This window comes from Phlebotomus argentipes, unplaced genomic scaffold (genome assembly GCF_947086385.1).
Source record: "Phlebotomus argentipes unplaced genomic scaffold, Phlebotomus argentipes genome assembly scaffold_18, whole genome shotgun sequence".
NCBI lineage: Eukaryota > Metazoa > Arthropoda > Insecta > Diptera > Psychodidae > Phlebotomus > Phlebotomus argentipes.
In genome coordinates, this window is record NW_026776177.1 from 4,516,554 (window position 1) to 4,535,042 (window position 18,489).

At 44.9% G+C, this 18,489-nt stretch overlaps 1 protein-coding gene across 2 annotated transcripts in view; it reads right to left on the minus strand.

Annotated features, from left to right (window-relative positions):
* Nucleotides 1–5,155: 5,155 nt before the first annotated feature.
* Nucleotides 5,156–18,489, minus strand: part of LOC132259500 (zinc finger protein 236) — a 34,810-nt gene continuing 21,476 nt past the window's right edge. For both annotated transcript variants that reach the window (XM_059757164.1, XM_059757163.1), the window contains exon 4: nucleotides 5,156–8,727. In XM_059757164.1, the coding sequence (XP_059613147.1) occupies nucleotides 7,297–8,580 (1,284 nt within the window). In that variant the 5' untranslated portion in view covers nucleotides 8,581–8,727 and the 3' untranslated portion in view covers nucleotides 5,156–7,296. The remainder of the gene's footprint in view (nucleotides 8,728–18,489) is intronic.

Here is an 18,489-nt window from a genome sequence, read left to right on the forward strand (position 1 = left end):
AAACAGACGTATTAGCATGGTGAATGATTTTTGAACATCTGGCCGCGAGAATGGGCAAAGAAACGGGCAAAGGAAAGAATGTGGCTTTTTTTGTGCTGCGCTCCGAAGTCGAAGGAAACTTCTAAGATCGTGGGAGAGAAACTTTTCTCGCGTCACTTTTGCAGATGCGATTTGGCAAAAAGGCACTCTTATGTGCCAGATCGAGAAACTCCTCGGCAATATTGAATTTGAAACGTCGACGGAAGAAATTTCCCACAGTTTCTAATTTTGACACGTTTAATTATTGACTTTTTGCACCTCCGCGGCGGAAACCTGGCTTTTCTGACGAGTTTTTTGCAGTCACACTTAATTTTCTTCCTCCACGTCTAGTTTGGGCTCTGCTTAGAGCTTCGAGCACTTTTGTGACTTGTACGGAAGTTGGGAGATGAGGCGGATTTGATGGATATTGAGTTCTATATAGAATAAATTCTTCGGCTCTTGAGAGCCACGAAAGCCATTGAAAAGTGGCAGAATCCCTCGAGAACTCGCTGTGGAGGCAGCGCGAATTCTGCCTCAGATCTCTCAATAAGCGTCCCACGAGATTTGCGACAGTGCCACGTCGACAAATGCCAGGTATTTTGTTAATTTTTTAATTGAACCCATACGGCGGGGCGGAAATTGTGAGAGCAATAAAATCCACGCATAAGACAAGAAGGAGATTAATTAAAATGTTTCCACCGAGAGTGTGTGTGCGCTCGCGGTCCACGGAGAGCGCCTTTCCGCTGGTGGGAAGATGTGGAGCGATGGCAGGGCATCGCGGAGGAAAGTCTCACGCACGAAAATGATATATTTTAATGTGCTGCAGCGTCTGTCTGGTTGATATTGGAGGCAGGAAACTGGGAAGAGTACTTAGTCACTGCCGCCACCGCACCTGACTTCCCCGGAGACTCGTCTCACCACCTGAGCTGGACACACGCGAGAGTGTGTGAGCCGCGGACGGAGGAGATGAGACGTATAGAACAAACAGACAAACGAGCCACCACCATTCGCGAGGTCATAATTCATATGAAACACGTTTAACTATCGGCCAATGTTGCATGTTGCCTTTTTTGCACCACTCCGAGAGAGGCGTTGGGATGTCTTATAATCGCTGTCCACTTGACTTGGGTGTGCTCCAAAGCGGACCCAGCAGTGTCCGACGTGGTCACATGTTTTCTAATTGTCCCCAAAGACTCCACTTGCGCAAATTCCCTGCCATGGGAATTGTCTGTCGTGCCTGCTAGACGCTCAAATTATTTCCCATCTCTCGTGGCTGCTTTGCATCCACTCACGCCAGAGTGGCCGAGCGGCTACTTACCTCCTGTTTCTCTCGACATGTCTTCTGCATATCTGTCCTCTGCGGCCTTCGGTCCTGCCGCCGCATGAGACTCTCCTGTGACAAACTTCCTCGCCACTCGGACACCACGGATTCCGTGTTTCGTCATTTTTCCACGGCCCTGTCAGGGGGCGGACAACTGGCACTTTTCCAATTCCTAATCTTCTCTTCTTCTCTTCTGTTTCAGTATTTTATAGCAGGGGGGAAATAATATGGCGAGAAGTGGTCTGCAGCTCAGTAGAAATATTTGGAAGTGCGTTCAAAAGTTACCTTCAAAAGGAATTAACACAGAAATTGGAGAAAATAACAACAGAAATCTTCAATTCTTGCGTCTACCGGCACTATAATAATGAAATCTGTTGAAAATGACAAGTTTTATCTGTTAATAAACTGTGTTAGTTACGCTAAGATTGATCAGAACCTCTAAAATACTATTTCAGGATAGAAAATTGTCTATTTTAAGAGCTGTTTGATTGATTTTCTACTTGGAAAAAGCAAATTTCAGCATGATAAATTTTTCCAATTCACGTTCAATTCCTCCATGGCACGCGATTCTGCGAATTGGTCGCCCCTCGGGAAATACTTGATCGGCGCGACCGGAGCTCGAAAGGGAGCGAAAGAGACAGCCGAAGGATCCCCTGATGCGAGGAGTGTGTGTTAAGTTCTTCGGGGAGAGGTCAATGGGTTAGAGTGACTACTCCTGACGCTCCTGGAATATTTTATTGTTGGTCAAATTGACCCCCTTGAGAGTTATTCACTGTTCCTTCTCACCTATAAATTCCTCAATTCGCACAAGAGAAGCATCAAAAAACGCACCAGGAGGAGTCACATAAGAAACACACGAGCGGAATTTATGCTTTGAAAATGTTTTCATAAATTTTATTTCAAATTAATAGATAAAATTGTTATTCTGTTCTTTCAATAAGATCTACAATGTATAGCAAAAAATCAGTTCATAATGGTATCAATTTCATTTAACAATTGTCGAGTTTCTTCTATCATTTAGCTCCGTATAATTGGTAATATTTTTTTTTTAATTTATTGAATTTCTATGTACAATTCATTTAAAAATATTCAACTGTTTAGTGTCTTAAGGTGTTTTTTTTCTTGCTGGTAATTTGAGCAATTTCCTTTAAATGCGCTTTTTTCAGTTAGTTAGTATGAAGCCCTGAAATTTTTTATTTAAGGTTAGTATTATTATTTTTTTTCATTATTTATATGATGTATAATGTGATTAAGAAAATATCCGAAATTTGTATTCTTTGATAAAATTTTGAAGTTTCTTTGCATTCAGCATTCTAATCTTAGTTCGTAGAAAAAATAAAATGAAGGAGTCAAGAAATGTGCCCTTTTTAAGACACTTTGATATGTTTCTTTTTTTTCTCAAAATTATTACTTTAATTGTTTTCATCATTGCGTTTCATGCAATTCTCATGTTTTATTTTTTACTTTTTTTTACTTGGGAAAGCGAAATATTGCAGTATTTCTGCCACTATAATGCAGTTAATGTGAAAATTTGAACGGAGTTTAATGTTAGTCATCTACTATTGTAGTTACAGGGAATTTTTTCCAGTAAGAATCTACATATATTTTCATTCGCTTTACTATTTAGGAAATTGTAATAAACTGCTCATAAGTTGTTTCTTGTCCTTTACAATTTTACAATTAATATTTTTTTCTCATGTTACTTAAGACTTTGTCTGTCATATACAATCGAAGGCACTGCTAAATGACGGATAATTTGCTGCAAAACTGAAAAATCTGCAAAATTAAAAAGGATCAAAAGGAAGGAAGAAAAAATACCAACTGAAAGGTGAGAAAAAAGAAAACACATGAAATTGAGCAAATTTCACATTGTGAACTTTATTTGACGAAAAGTGCACTTGCGCAAAATAATTTAAAAAAAATGAGAGAAAATATTGTAAAAATAAAATGTAGAACTAATAAAAGAAATTTGTCATTTTGTACTCACAAAACATTTTTTATTTTCACATAAGGGAAAAAAGTCAATAATTTAAGAAAAAAACTTAAATTTCTAAAATTGGATCACTAAGTCTAGTATCTTTATTCTTCATTCTTAAAATTGTATTTCCCTTAACAAGTATTTAATGGAAAAAAAAGAGTCTAAAGGAAATATGTTGGGATGAATGATGTAAGAATGCGGAAAAAACGAAATTCAAGTAACAAGTCAACTTCATACAAAACTAGTAATAAAATGCAAAAATATCATTACTAAGATTAAATAATAAATAAATATAATGTCCTTTCAATTATTATCCTAGTTATAAATTACATAAGATGTCAAAAAGAGCTGATTTCTCAATTTTTATCATTACTTTCCTCTTCATTTCTTGAGTATATGAACTTTTTCTCATAAAAGCATTTTCATTGATTTCCTTTGTTTTTTTTTCTTTCTTTCACATCTCTTGAGAGAGCCTCAATTTAACAAAATGTCCTTTTTGTCCTAACACTTTTTAAAAGTACCTTTTTTTTAACACATTTTCTTAACTGCGCTTTTCCAACGTATTTTTCGCACTTATTTCAAATTCACAAAAGAAGGAAGAATATTAGCAAGGTACATAAGGTTTCTTTTTCTTTATTTTCACTCGCAAAATTTGGGGGAGAGCGTTTTTATATATATATCAATATTTGGAAATACATTCACAAATGATCAATTTCATTTATTTAATCCGCTAAGTTTTTAAGTAAAATCCTGTAAAAGTACAAAATTACATAATATATTTTACACATTTTGGAAAGATGCTACGTAAAAATATTCGAGTTGATTTCTTGCATGAGATTTATCAGAGTCTTTTAATGTCATTTAAAAGTTATATTTAATGTCTTCAGCTTTTTAAAGGGAAAGGGGGAAAAAATAGAGGAGAGATAAAAACTGGCCACGTCTTTTTCAATTTCTTCTGCTTACTTTTTAATTGCAAAATTCAATTGTGCCTCTGCAATTCGTCCAATTGTCTTGCAGCTCCTTCTTCGCGCGCGCTATTCATGGGATTATTGTTGCCTCTTTCTATGTCTATATGTCGCTTATTTTCTGTTTAAGCTTAGCTTTTTTTTGCTCCTTGTTTACTTATCTCGAGTGTGCTCGCAATTTCCTCTATTTGTAACATTTATTTCTTGTCCCCCGTCTTGCCTTTGGCAAAGTGTAATTTTGGCACTTGATCGTCGTTGCAATGAACGTAAATTGCAGTGTAACAAACGTGTTAATTCGTAGATTGCGAAATGTCGCGAGAAGAATGAAGATTCATAAGCCGGAGAGAAGCAATTCAAGACACCGAGCGAAATGGGTGGAGTTCATATAGGGGCTGATGAGTGACGCTTTATTGACTTGTCATTTGGCATTTTGCTACCACTTGCCAACCCTTCACTCTGAATTTCCCTTCGCGCTTGCAAACTATGCGAAACGCGACGGTATTTCTTGCCACGCGGGGCATCTCATGTCTTAAAGGCATGGCGTGCGGCGGGGTGGCTTTCCGCTTCCTCCCCCGCCGGCGCCCCGCTTCGACATTTGGCGGGGGACTGTTGAGTGGTGTTGCAAAGTGGTTTGAATTTCAATTGCAAATGAGAGGGTGAACTGGCGTCGATCGAACGAGGAAAAGATTGATTTGCCAGCGGTGAGATGGAGCAACAGTTTTCCCCCCATGCATATTGATTCAGAGCACCCACCCGCATGCACACCTCAAGACGCGGGGCCGCCCTCGCACGGAATGTAGGAAACAGGGTCAGCATTAGCCGCAACCCGCATTGCACCCGCTGCAGTCGGAGCTCGGGCGAGTGGGTGGCCGGGTTGGTCGCAGTCATTTCCTCTCTGCCGCGCACGATGGCCCCACTCCAGCCCACACTGTGTGTCGCTCAAGTTTGCCACCATGCAAAAGTGAGACAGGGTGAAAAAAGACCTTGGGCCAGAGTTAAGAGACTTTGCCGCATTGTGGAGTTGCTAAATTAAGTGCAAACGCAGCGACGGACAGAATATTTCACGATTTCTCGGATGAAAAAATGCCAGCAAATCTGCGAAAATCTTCAAATTTCCGTAATTGCAACGTATATCGAATGCATGCATGTCGTGATTGACTCGAACATAGCTGGTATTTTTCACGAATAACACATTGAACTATAAGGAGAAATGGGGTCCCGGCAGCACAAGTGTATCTGCCTTTAAAGTACTCCCTTTTCGCAATATAGAGAGCGTGTCATAGTGGAGATTTGGGTGCACAATATTGCGAGGGATTTCGCTTTTTCACATCGCCACGTTAAAGCCCTTGGTGAAAAGTCTTTCAGGGAATTCCTCCCTGGAGAAACATCACGCCAGTGGCTTTAAGGAGTAAATTGAAGGTGATATTTAAGTGGGAAAATTGTCAAGCGGGCGTTCGAAAAAGATGAGAAGAAGAGGGGCTGGAAAAAGTCTGAATAATAAATTGGATGCGACTCTGGTGCACTGAAGAAGTCTCCATGTGACTTGAATCCGGGATGGTCCCCCGGGGAGAATGAATTATCGATGCCATCTACTGCATATTCTGTCGCCTGTGTGCAGTGAATTTGGGAGGGGGTGGGGGGTGGGTGGCGGAACTCCATTTCGATTATGATGCGATCGTGAAATGCGATACTCTCCCCCGTCACATGTTATCGATGTATCACCTTTGGCGTTCAATTTGCTGTCTCCACTCACGTTTCCCCGCCTCCCCCGGGCCGGCCAATCGCTAATTTATGCCCCATGATTTATGGCTGGGCTCTGACGACATCGGGGCTGTCCTCGAAGGGTCGCCCAGAGGTGGACTTTGCGGAACTTTCACGCAAAAAGGAAAAATTCCATGCATTATTCACACTGTTCAAAGCCGTTTTCAAACTGTTGCTCTGCCTAAATGGATAATCTGTTGCTAATCCTGATAAATTATTTCCTCAGACCAGAAAAAAGCTCTCCCTGCCTTCTTCCTGATCCCACAAAATCAATTGATTAACTCCACTCTGCGGAGCCAAGACGCCCCATCATCAAATATAGAATGCTCCACACTCTCGCTCAACCCCCATCGCTCCAGCCCATCCTCGATTCTTCCTGCCTCTGGCTTTAATATTTAACAACTTGGTGGAAATCTCTGTGAGACTTTTATGTGTCTCTCTGATACTGTGCCTCCTTCGCAACACTTCCGCTTGAAAAATTCACCAGGAAAAAGAAGTAGATCACTATCAACACACACACAAATTTCAACTCCAACTCTGTGTCGGCCTTAAAGTTAAAAAAAAAACGTCCTGTATGTTATTACAATAAAAAGAAAATCTAATTCAGCTTAGTGCTTTTCTCACAGTTTTTTCTTCTCCTCCCATTGTCGCCGGCAAAAGACACTTAATTTCTCAGAATTCCCTCTCACATCTTTGCTACACACGAAAAAAGTGCTTCATTACATTTCTTCATGGGCCTCCTCGCACCCTCTCATGGCCTTTGTCACACAAATACCGCTAAATGTTACGTATATTGTTAAGGCGTGGTCACACGTGAGATTTAAGTGCAGAAAAGAGTGGTTGAGCCTATTTTTGTCCAAACATCCGATGCAATTCATCGTCATTCTAATTTTCTAGTAAGAAATTCGAAGCATATTTTTTTTTTGTGAGGATATAATGACAGTTTTCCATTGTTAATTGCCTGGAATTTCTCTGTCAATCGAGTTGAGAAATTCCACAAAGGCGTGAATTCCCGTGAGAGATGCACTGCGGAGGCCTCATTGAAGAGAAAACCATACAATTATTGTAATTATCGAGTCAACCTATTAACTAAACTAATCGCTAGAAAAATGCTCACAACCTTGATCTAAGGAAGAATGGGAATGGATAAGTTAAGAGTTTTGTGACTTGCGCGTCAATACCTCTCCAGTGGGTGTGCGTGCAGGGGGGAAGGATGGCTCTGCTGAAGAGTTTGAGTCAGTCTTCGGGTCAGCCTAGGCGCTCTCCGTCTTCACGATCGCCAGCTGCGGCGGCTCCATCTTCACCATCGTGAGTGGCGGCGTGTCGAGCTTGATGGGCGCCGCGACGGCGGCACTCGGCCGCTGGGCGTCGTAGCGCGCGTGCGTGCGCATGTGGCGCGTGATCATGTCGCGCCGGCACGCGGCGTAAGGGCACTGCGGGCACTTGTACGGCTTCTCGCCCGTGTGCGTGCGCTGGTGCGTGCTGAGGTGGTCGGAGCGCGAGAACACCTGGCCGCACACTTTGCACGTGTACGGCTTCACGCCCGTGTGCAGACGCATGTGGCGCGTGAGCATGTCCGAGCGCGCGAACGAGCGATGACACACTTCGCACACGTACGCCTTCGTGATGTCGGCGCTGGAAGTGCGGTTCTTGTGGCGGCTGGCCATGTGCTTGGCCAGGCGATCGTGCAGGGAGAACATCTGTCCGCACACGGGGCACACGTACGCCACATCCGAGCCCGGCGGCATCTCCTCCACCACCGGCGACACGTCTAGGTTGTAGCGCGACGCCACGGACTCCTTCGTTGTGGGCGACGCCACGTCGCCCTTCACCACGGGCACGCCCACGGCGCCCGGCGGCAGGATACTGCTGAGAGCGCTCATGGCGCCCAGTGTGCGTGTCATGAACATGGACTCGGTGAGACTCGGCGGCTGCTTGCACGACTTCATGGACAGATCCAGCGGATACTCCTGCGGCTGCTGCGCCATCAGCATCATCTCCGGCGTGGTCTGCAGATCTGAGTCGGAGTGGCTGCGCCGCCGGAAGAGATCAGGCAGGTATTTGGCTTGCAAGTAGTACCCAAACAAGGGTGACGGCATCGGGAAGTAGCGATCGTGCGGACTGGGGAGCGGCTCCTGCTTCACCTGCACGCGCAGCGCCTCCACATCGGCCAGCCGCAGCGGACTCACGCTGATGCGCGGACTGTCGGCCGTGGAGAAGACATCGGACTCCTGATCCTCCTCGCTCGAGCGACTGTTGTCCGTGCACTTCACCTTGAAGCTGGACTCACCCTGGTTGTTGTTGTGCAGGCTGATGATGTTGTTGTTGTGCAGCTTGTCCAGCACCGCGCTCAGTCGTTTCCTCTTCCTCTGCTTCCACGGCACATTCTGGTTGGAGATCAGCGGATGGTTGTTGTTCACGGGCTGCGCCGACGGCGACTTGGCCGGGCCCGTCTGCTGCTGCGTCGTCGTTTGATAGGGTGGCGGATGGTGATGCGGACTGGGCCCCATGGGGTCACTGCCCTCCGCCATCGTCATGGGGTCCGGATTGATGGTGGCGTTTCGCTCCTCGACAATTAAATCAATCTTCACCTCCTCCTCCCCACCTGTCGATCTACTACCGCTCGAGTAGATCGATCAGAGAGCAGATGTCTCGTGTTGTCGTGGCTGGCTCCAGGGTTCGGCCTGCGAACGAAGCAGAGACGAAGACAGGATTAGAAGTTGGGCTAGAACACACAGGCTAAACCGGAGGGACTCAAGTGATTTACTGGCTACCTTCACTGACCCAAGACCGGGTCCTTCCAAGCACAAAGCCAAGAATTGCAGCAGTCGCATATTTTACGATATATATAAATTAAGAGTGTGCTTTATGAGAGGCGACGAGAGATGAATTTCTTGTATCTCACTCCCCCACCCTCTGTAATTTTTCCCAACTGGACACAAATTTTCATGACCAAGAAAATTTTTCGCTTCACCATATCTCTCGCCCAGTTTCTAGGCGACAGCCAGAGGCCGAGGGGAGCGGGAGAAGGACACCATTCACCACCCTCTGTGCTTTGGCGTTGACTTTAGCCAAAAATTATCCATTTTTCAGGCGTCTTCCGCCTGAATTGTATTTATGTATTTCATTTTGAAAAATTTCTCTGTCCTCTTCCTATACGCATTCTGCCGGGGCGCCCACCCCTTCATCGTGAAATTGATGCTGCAACACTGGGCCATGCTCTCCACTCCGCCAGGGCGGCTCTGGGCGGCGTGGAGAAGAATGAGACACCCAGTGACAACGGACTTGGGCAAGTGGGTGCTCTTGGTGGACAATGGGGTGTATTCACTCGCTGTCCCACTGGCCCATCCTCAGCCATTCCAGACAACGACCATCGCAGTGGAGAAAATGTACACGATCATATATGCTGCAGGCCGCTATCTATGTAGTGTCGGTGCGATAGTTTCCCAAAGAGACGGAGAGATAGCTGGGAAAATACTGCAGGGGACATTTTCGGCCACCCGTCCCAGCGCCACCCCACCCGGTGCAGTGCGGGGAGACCATTTTCCACCGCCCACCCACAAAGGAGCCACCCCACCGCCGCCTGCAATTTTTATTGTTTATCCATCCCGCTGCGATGCAAAAAGGCCAACAAATGCACTGCTGGGCCGGAGACCAGAAAAAAAGGAGAACACCCACAAGGAAAATCGTCATCGTCGCGACTCTATGAATACATAATGACACCCTCGGCCACCCCACACTTGCCCCCGAGAAGTGGGATGAATTTATAGTCTCCATCGCATCAACGTTTTTTTCTTCCTTCGCTGCGCGCCCACATTTTTGCATTCCACCCCGACATTTTCACTGCCCAATTTTCACGTCCACCCTCGTCCCGGCCGGCCCACTTCTGATTTCTGGCCCCGCGCCGCAGCGCCCAAGCCGGGGATGAGGTGGCACGGCGTAAGAGTACTTTAGAGCCGGAATTGGATGGTGGAAAAAAATTTTTAATGGCGCAATTAGTTTGTTGAAATGGAAATTAATGATATGCGGCGCCCAATGCACCACTCGTCGACGCCACCGCCGCCACGGAGAGGATCATCATGGGAATTTATTCCCTCACACCACCCCACAGCTTAAATTCCTCCGCCCGAGGCCCACCCACTGAAACAATTCTGCACACTCTTTTATTGCCGGGGCTTTTTCTTAACACCATCGAGACTCACAAGTGGTGTGAAAAAATAGCAGCAAAGCCATGAACTTCTTCACTTCAATGCCACGTCCATCTGAAGAGGGAATGTTGCACTCTTGGGCGTCAGTTAACAGATTTGCACTGCATTGCCACTATTTTCAGGGACTCATTAGGCGGCGAGTGGTGAGAAAAAAAGCATGTTTCGTGAACAAGTAACCAATTAAAATTTCCTAATGAGTTCAAACATATTTCCGTTGATTAAATTCAAGGTAAGATTGGGGGAAGGATTAGGGAATTTGTCCTTGATTCTTATCAATACTTTGCTTAAAACCTCCACAAAGATTTAACTTCCAGCACTAGATGCACTGATTTAAAATACCCTCGTTCTAAAGCTCTTTCGCTGTCGCCTAGTACAAATTCTAGGAACTGCCTCAACATAAATCTCAATAATCCTCAACACTTTCGTCTGTTCTTGAACACACACTTGACTTTATTGCCGCCCGAGCCACAGTGAAGCTCTGTTGTGGGTGAATCGTTAAAAAGACATGTGTAGAAATAAATCTCCGGAGCTCATTGAGCTAAATCTCCTGGTAATGCAGTACCAGTTGATTCTGGGTGGCGGAGGCACCTAATTAATTCAGGCAATTCAGACTCTTGGAGTGCGCCAAGTGCCGTGATAAATTAGTGGCTGCGAAGTGGATGGAAAAAAGTGTGAGAGACTTATCGGAATTTCATCGTGGGGATTTGATGCAATGGCAAATTGAGTGGCTGAGGGGGTGCACAAGAGGGTGGAGAGAGAGAGAGAGTGTGGTGAAAAGTTGAGCGAAAGGCGGAGAGATTTTTCAATAAAAATACACACACGAAATGTGGACTTGGAATGGTGTCCGGCTCCGGTTGGCTCAGCTCTGCCAAAAAATACACTATGGGCTATGTAGTAAGTTAGACTTTTATGTATCCACTTTTCAAATGGCTTTTCTCATGTTCCATTTTTTTGCCCCGAACGCGCGGGCCCCCGTTTCGCCACCCTTGCCGTTGCCGCCCATTTGTCTCATTTAATTTAACCATGCTCATTGTTTTATCGTTGCCACCATTGACGAGGTTCGTCGCCTTTTTTGCGCCAATCTTCTCACACTCGCCGCGCTTGTGTCCAGAGTGACGGAAGTCACTTCTTATGAGTGACGAAAAAGCTCTTGACGCGCGCGGGAGCAAAGACAGCAAATTGCCATTAATTTCCTCCAAATTCGCTCCAGTCAGTTTGAAATTACTAGAGCATTTTGGATTCAGGCAATATTACCAAACTGCAGTAAATTGGAATTTTTACAAGAGGGCGCGCCGCCGCCCCCCGAGCCCCTCTGGCACTGTGTCTCCATGCTTCTCCACTTCGCTGTGCCACTCGCCAGCCCACCGACCCTCCAACTCGTTACTGCAATGAAATAAAGACACACGAGGCTCTTCATTTCTAGTGCACTCTTGCGTGGGACATAAATGAAGCTATAAAAATTACAAATTTATAGCCTCGGCACTGAGGAGATGTGAGAGAGCCTTTTGCTGTATGGTGTGAGCAATAAGAATAGATATTCGTGATATTTTATTTGTCACGAGATTTCTCACATATCTATGTGCATATATGCATAAAATGCCACATCTTTGCAGGTGTTTCTCTCATATTTACCGGACAGTTTTAAGCTTTAATTGCACTAAATTCACTTCTCCACATCGCATCCGAGGCTAATGGCTCAATTTCGAGGAGAGCGACAAAACGACTAAAGATACCCGCAAGAAAAGTGATAATTCAATTTGCCCAAAGTCATATATTTCCCCGCGTCCGAGAGGAGAGGAGCAAAAAGAGCATGTGGGAAAAAATGGACACTGCAGATGATTTATCGTAACAATTTTCCCATTCTTTATCTTAGGACCTGCTATTGGATTTCGTGCTCTTACCAAACAGCCTCGCACCAATGCTTAATGGCCTGCAAACCATCAGTTTATAGTATTCAAAATTCTATTCCGTGAAACATTTCAACTGACACAATTCCAAACTAAATAATCCTCAGCAAGAAATATCTGAGAATTGCCAAGTAGCCAAGTTCAAATTAGTTTAACTAGAAGTCTCTCTCCGCCCAAGCTCAACAGCAACCCTCCCAGAGGCCCCGCCATTTGGCCAAGAGCGACGGCGATCGGAAGGGGTGGAAAGGAAGTTCATGAATTTTTCTCTTCCTCCTAACATTGTTTCGAGTGAGCAAATTCACTGACTTTTCACCCACCATGTCCGGAAGTGGAGGAAGACAAGGCGGTGAAATCGATTCCTCGGACGCGCCTGCTGGCGAGTGAGAAAGGGCGGGAGGATGAGAAAAAAATTAGCCATAGTCTCAAGAACAAGAAATCCTTCCTCCACACGCCTTTCCGAGAGTGATACATGGGGGTGGTCTTGGGCAAAGTCTTTTTGGTCACGTAACATGTGAAACCACGCCGCTTCGTTGAAATTCATTTGGATTTTCCCAATGCCAAGAAGACAATGGGGCCCAGTGGATTCTGGGGGGGTGGCGAGAATGGGGAAGAGTGTTGAGGAGTGTGAGAAAAAAAGACTGCCTGGGAAAAAGGAAAAGTGTACAATGAGCAGTGCAATTTATTCCTGGCAACCTTTCGATGCACTCTAAAAAGATCCTCTGCTCCCATTTCGCCTCCGCGCCCCAGCATTGCAAGACATCGAGGGTGTTCCAAGAAATTTCTTCGCTACATGTTCACTCCTTGAGCACCAAGGGCGATTTATCTGGACAATTCCACTTTATGATTTTTTAGGATGGAGGAAGAACAATAATAAACCACGACGAAGATTCAGAAGAGTCGTATTCGGAAGATATGGCCAAAAGTCCGCACTGTTCTGAGCTATTTCCCCACTTATGGTCGCTCTATTTTCACTCACGTCATTCTTTGAACGCTATTGATCACTCTCATTTTTGTGATTTGCATCTGATTTTGACCTTTCCGCAGATATTTGTCCCTTGGCTTCGTTCTGTCTCATCCGGAATTCCTTCTTTTTCGATGCTGGGGATGTGGCTGCACTTGTTCATCTTTTGGCGCGATTGTGGCAACTTCTCGCCTCCTGTTTGTCCTCCTGGCCATGCCTCGAGGCACCACATATGCGGGTGGATCAGGTTATAGGGCGGGTGGATAGCACAAATGTTTCACAATATGCTTATAAATTATTGCCCATGTGGATTGGGGGTGGCAAAAGCCATGCAGAGAAGGTGGTGGCATAAAAAATACAGCGGAGGGCAGAAAAGGGAGTGAGTCGTCTTCGGCAACACGGCATACAAGTCTAACTGATGCTATTATAAATTTAAGATGCGATTTTTGTCCTCGTTTCCCGTGGTTTTGGGGAATTGGATATTTATTTCACGAGATGCCAACAAATACCCAACACCGGGCGGGAGTGTGAGGGTGGAATGTATGAATAATTCAGACGATGCTGCAGCTGGTGGCAATATCATGTATTTTTCTACCCATTTTGAGATTGATTGTCTCCACAGTTTGCTGTTCGTTTTAGCAGCTTCCGCGCTTAAGAATATATTTTTCTCGCAACTTTCCTGCCAAAGAATTTTCCACTTCACCTCCAATCCATCTCATTTGACGTCGCCTTCCTTCAGATCTCTCTCTCTCTCTCTGTGTCCAAATTCCAGACACTGTGAATTGCAAGTGGTCACCAGAAATTAGCATAAATAGCAAAATGGTTTTTGGTGTCTTTTTTGGCGGAAGAGGAGAAGAATTTGCAATATTTATTAATTTTTCAAGTGAGTAGAAATGATGCCACGAGAAGATAACACACTGCCAAAAAGTCCCTCTGCGCTCGTCTTGTGAATAATTCTGTGAGAAATCAGTGGCTGAGACTTCGCCTTGGATGTCATGTTGAAGAGCTACCAAATTGCTGTCAGCTCTTGTTCTCCAAATCATTTTCAGCGATATACAGCTACCGCCCCGTTATCGTGGATCTCCCATCAAGTTGATTATAAAGAGAGACAAGGCTAATAAACTTATAGTATGAAGGGAAAATCCTATATTGGCTGCTGTTTGATGTAATCGCCACTTAAGCCATGCTGAAGCTCCTCGTCATCTCAGCTCACAATCTCAAACTCTTTCTCTCCCACTTGCCTTTGTCAGAGGCGCACTCAACATGTAATTACAGCTGCAGAATGCTTATTCTATCGATGAATTGACGAACTGTGCTTTACTTTGCTCAACATTCTCATCCATCTTCTCTCTCTCCGTTGCGGCATTCGCTGCGACAAGACGACTGGAATTTGTCTTTCCACTACGGCAAAGTGTGGAAAATTAGCATATTCCTGGATGAGAGTCAAACACTAAAATTATTGTTGGCTAGAATCTCATCACGGCCAATCAAAATATCTCCCTCTTTTTATCTCTCTCTCTGCATGAACGGAAACTTTACGAGGTCTCAGCTTCAATCTCACATGGAATTGACTCCAAATCGATTGGCATCTCAAATTGATATTTCTCCTTTCTTCATTTTTATTGCGGGAGGAATATTCATAGGAAATTCCACTCATTTCCCACATTCACTGGCGTTACCAATTTTAATCATCATTTTATGGTGGTACCAACATAAATCCGCCCGATTGATGAATTTTTATGCCTCCCGATTGAGATCGCGTAACTGAAAGTGCCGAGATTCAGAGAGAAGCCAAGTGATGATGTCTTATTAGGTTCTCCTGTTCCGGGGGAAAAAATGGTTTCTTCTCGAAGTGACATTTATGAGCCCTAATCTGAAGGCTGCGCGAGGAAGAGAAATTCCCCCTTGCGAGGGAGACTAATTGAGTGTGCGATGGGAAATATTAAATGATAACTGATTCTGATGATCACAGCGCGAGAGGCTGTAAAGCTTTTTATGGTGGCGAAGAAGCAAGAAATGAGAAAATTATTAGTGGTAATTGCAGGTGATTGCAAGTATAGAATGTTTATTTAAATCCCGCATCCGATTGTGATCTACACTTTTACGATCACATCGCCGTTGGTGAAGTGATGGTAATCAGAGGGTAGTGAGTAATTGCTCCTTCCTCAATCAGCCGATCAACCCCTCATTCCGAGGTGAGTGTTTGCTGAATGATCGACGCCGCCGGGAGCGATCGTGATCTGCAGCGCAGCCCGGAATCTGGAGCGTGTGTGATGGTTTTTCGGCGTTGCAATGTCGCGCCTGGGCCATTATGGTTCGCGATCACGCGACGGCATCCAGATGTCCGCCCGAATTGAGACCTTAATTGCCAGAGACGCGTAGATCACCGCACACACATCTCTCGGCCGATGTGGCGAGACTCTCAGGTCACGATCTCTCCCTGGCCAGATCGCGCGCACAGTCACCACAGGCCGTCCCGCTCTGGCGCGCCGAAGAAGTGTTGGTGAGCAAACAAGGTGGCTCACATTCGGCGTGGCGCGCAAATGGCAAGAGTTGCACCTGTTCGTCAATCGGAGGCGTCTATTGGCGCTCGCGCTGGGTGTGGGTGGGGGGAGTTTGCTCAGTGGCTCCCCCACACCATTGGCACGGCTCCTAAGTGGGGCCCACACTCCATAGACGCGCGCGCTCGATCTACGCCGCGCGCTCACCCACCGCGGCCCGGCGAGCCCCTCGCCAGCCCCCCAGATGCCGGGGTCGCGGGGAGCGGATGCCCTCGGGGACTCATCTGCGTGCCTCATGTAATTTCACTGCAGAAGATCACTTACCGAAGCCACACAATTTATCCGACACAACTTCTTGTGTTCTACCTCTTGTACACACGAGAATGATGCGTGTGATTGATAATCATCTTCGGAGGAGTTGCTCTCCCCGTCTTTTTCGGCCTCTTGCACTGCAATTTTGTCGGCCGTCCCGAGCGCGGGGCGGAATGCGAGGGGCTTAGGCAACAAGGCAAATTACAATATGCGGACAATGTAAGTGTATTTATGGAATTTGGCATCAAAATCATCTGTCTCAGCGTACAAGTTCCCTTTTCACATGAATCAAAGGGGAATTTTCGAAAGGGATATCATTTTATCGGGCAAGAACATGTCTCTTCACGCTATAATTTAAGATGAGTATCTAACAAGGCAGAAATTGCTGTGTTGTCCTTGTCATCTTGAAAATTACCAACTCTGACACTTCTCCTGAACGATCATCGGCAATCTGTAAACTAGGATTATTCTAGACTTTGGACTGCAATTATAATGCGAATCGTTTAAATATCGTCCCAAACAGACGCTCAAAGGTAAAGATTTTACTCTATTTAACTTCATAACTTCCTAGAAATCGCACAAAATGGAGTTTCTACTCTAGAAGATGCATGAAAATGTAAGATCACAGCGCTTCCACGTGTGAAGAATTAAGAGAAGATGGCCATTGCCACTGAATTTGAATAATCATATCAATAGAATCTATGTCAAATTCCAACCGAGCTTTCCCATCTCTCGCTCACATCTCTTATTGTTAATTACAAAAGAGGAGAAATAATACAAATCATTAAAAGTCGCATTGGGAAGAGTTAATTTGTGATGGTCGCCAGAGATGAGAATAATATTATCGTAATTTTATTGCAAACAAATCAGCACGAATTCTAACTATTGAATTTTAGCAATTAATCTGACAATTTATGATTCTTCGCAGCATCTTCTATGTCTCTCAATCACACGAACCATGCGCGGATATTGAATTTCTTTCGGAGAGTGTGTGTTGTGCTGTTGCGTGAGACGCGCGAGAATGTTTTTATTTTGATTTCGCCCCAAACGGCTCATATTGCATCCAGAAATGGTCACCACGTAGTGACTTGTTGCGGCCAAATTTAGATGCAAAAAAATCTCACCAGGTCGCGTCGAATGGTCATTTTCGGCATTCCGCGAGGCTCTGTGGAGTTGCAGCTGAGCGAAAATTAGACAATCAGCAAAAGACGCTGCAAGAGACCCACAAGGAAGATCGACAGACACGAGATAAGGTGCAATAGAGAGAGAGAGAGACTTCACGCCACATTCATGCAACGATCATCGATGTTGGAAGGTGTAAATTGGAAATGTATCTAACTATCGACTGCTCACCTCATTAATCATGAATTAATTAAATCTGCATGTAACAGTCGCCAATTATGAATTCCTCTCTTCCTCGCAGTGACATTGAGGCAGACCGTGTGAAAATTTATGAATTTTCTCCGCGCCGCTCGACACTCTCATTTCGATCGGTATCGCTCAAAATTTTTCAATTAAAATTCGTTACGCGGTAAATTGATCCATCCTGCGCGCGAGTTGTGAGAGTCGCCACGGCGGCACGAAGGTGACCCACAAATGCCCACTGATCCTCCCGAGGAGGCCAGACAATTTGTCCAGCGCTGACGCTCATCCTCGTCCCGCCATTTCGGCTCGCACTCCACTGATGGGTCATCATCAATATATGTGATTGCAATTGCGAACGCGCGTGCGACATGCCGAGAAGCCACATTTGGTCATTTTGCCCGGTCTCGCATTCGCCAGCCTCGGAATAGTTTTTCCACGCAATTATGGCAAAAACGACACGCCATCAGCTCCCAATAGTGCATTGAGAGACTGCCGAGAAAAAGTTAATAATGTGTAATATGGAAAAATTGCATCAAAGAGACAAGACTTTGGCACATACCAATGTGGCAAATACACCATTCACTCTTAGAAAGGCTCAACAATTCTCCCTCCCATCTTCACTGTCCAGTTCAGTGACTAAATGCTGGCATATCACCATTTTTGTTAATAAATTGAATGCTTGTGAGAGACACACAGAGGGATAAAAAAGTGCCTGAGATTAACTAAAGAACTTGTTTCACTTGGGAGTCTTTTTGCCTCCTTTTCTTGGCTTCTTCAAAGAGAGAGAGACTTCTATGCATTGCAGAAGGTGTTCTTGCCGCCAAGCGAGAAAAACGCACACACTGAGTTGTGTGGAATGGGTGGAAATACTTGAGAAATGTTCAATTGACAGATTTTACACGCTCTGTGATCTGTTTGAGCAAATAATTGCAATTTGAGTGGAGCAAATGAAAAAATAATTCATACCATCCGGTCTATCGGGAGGAAATTGTGGCGAACCGCACAATGACTTCCAATTGCCACTGCTCAGAATTATCTATTCCCCACATAAGTCAGTAATTTATGGCGCTGAATAACTTAAAAGACAAGGATCAGGCGGAAATTTGAAGGAATCTCATCACAATGATTGACAAATTGGATAATTTCTCTATTGCAAAATTCAACTATCACGAGATTTCTGACAAAATGAAAT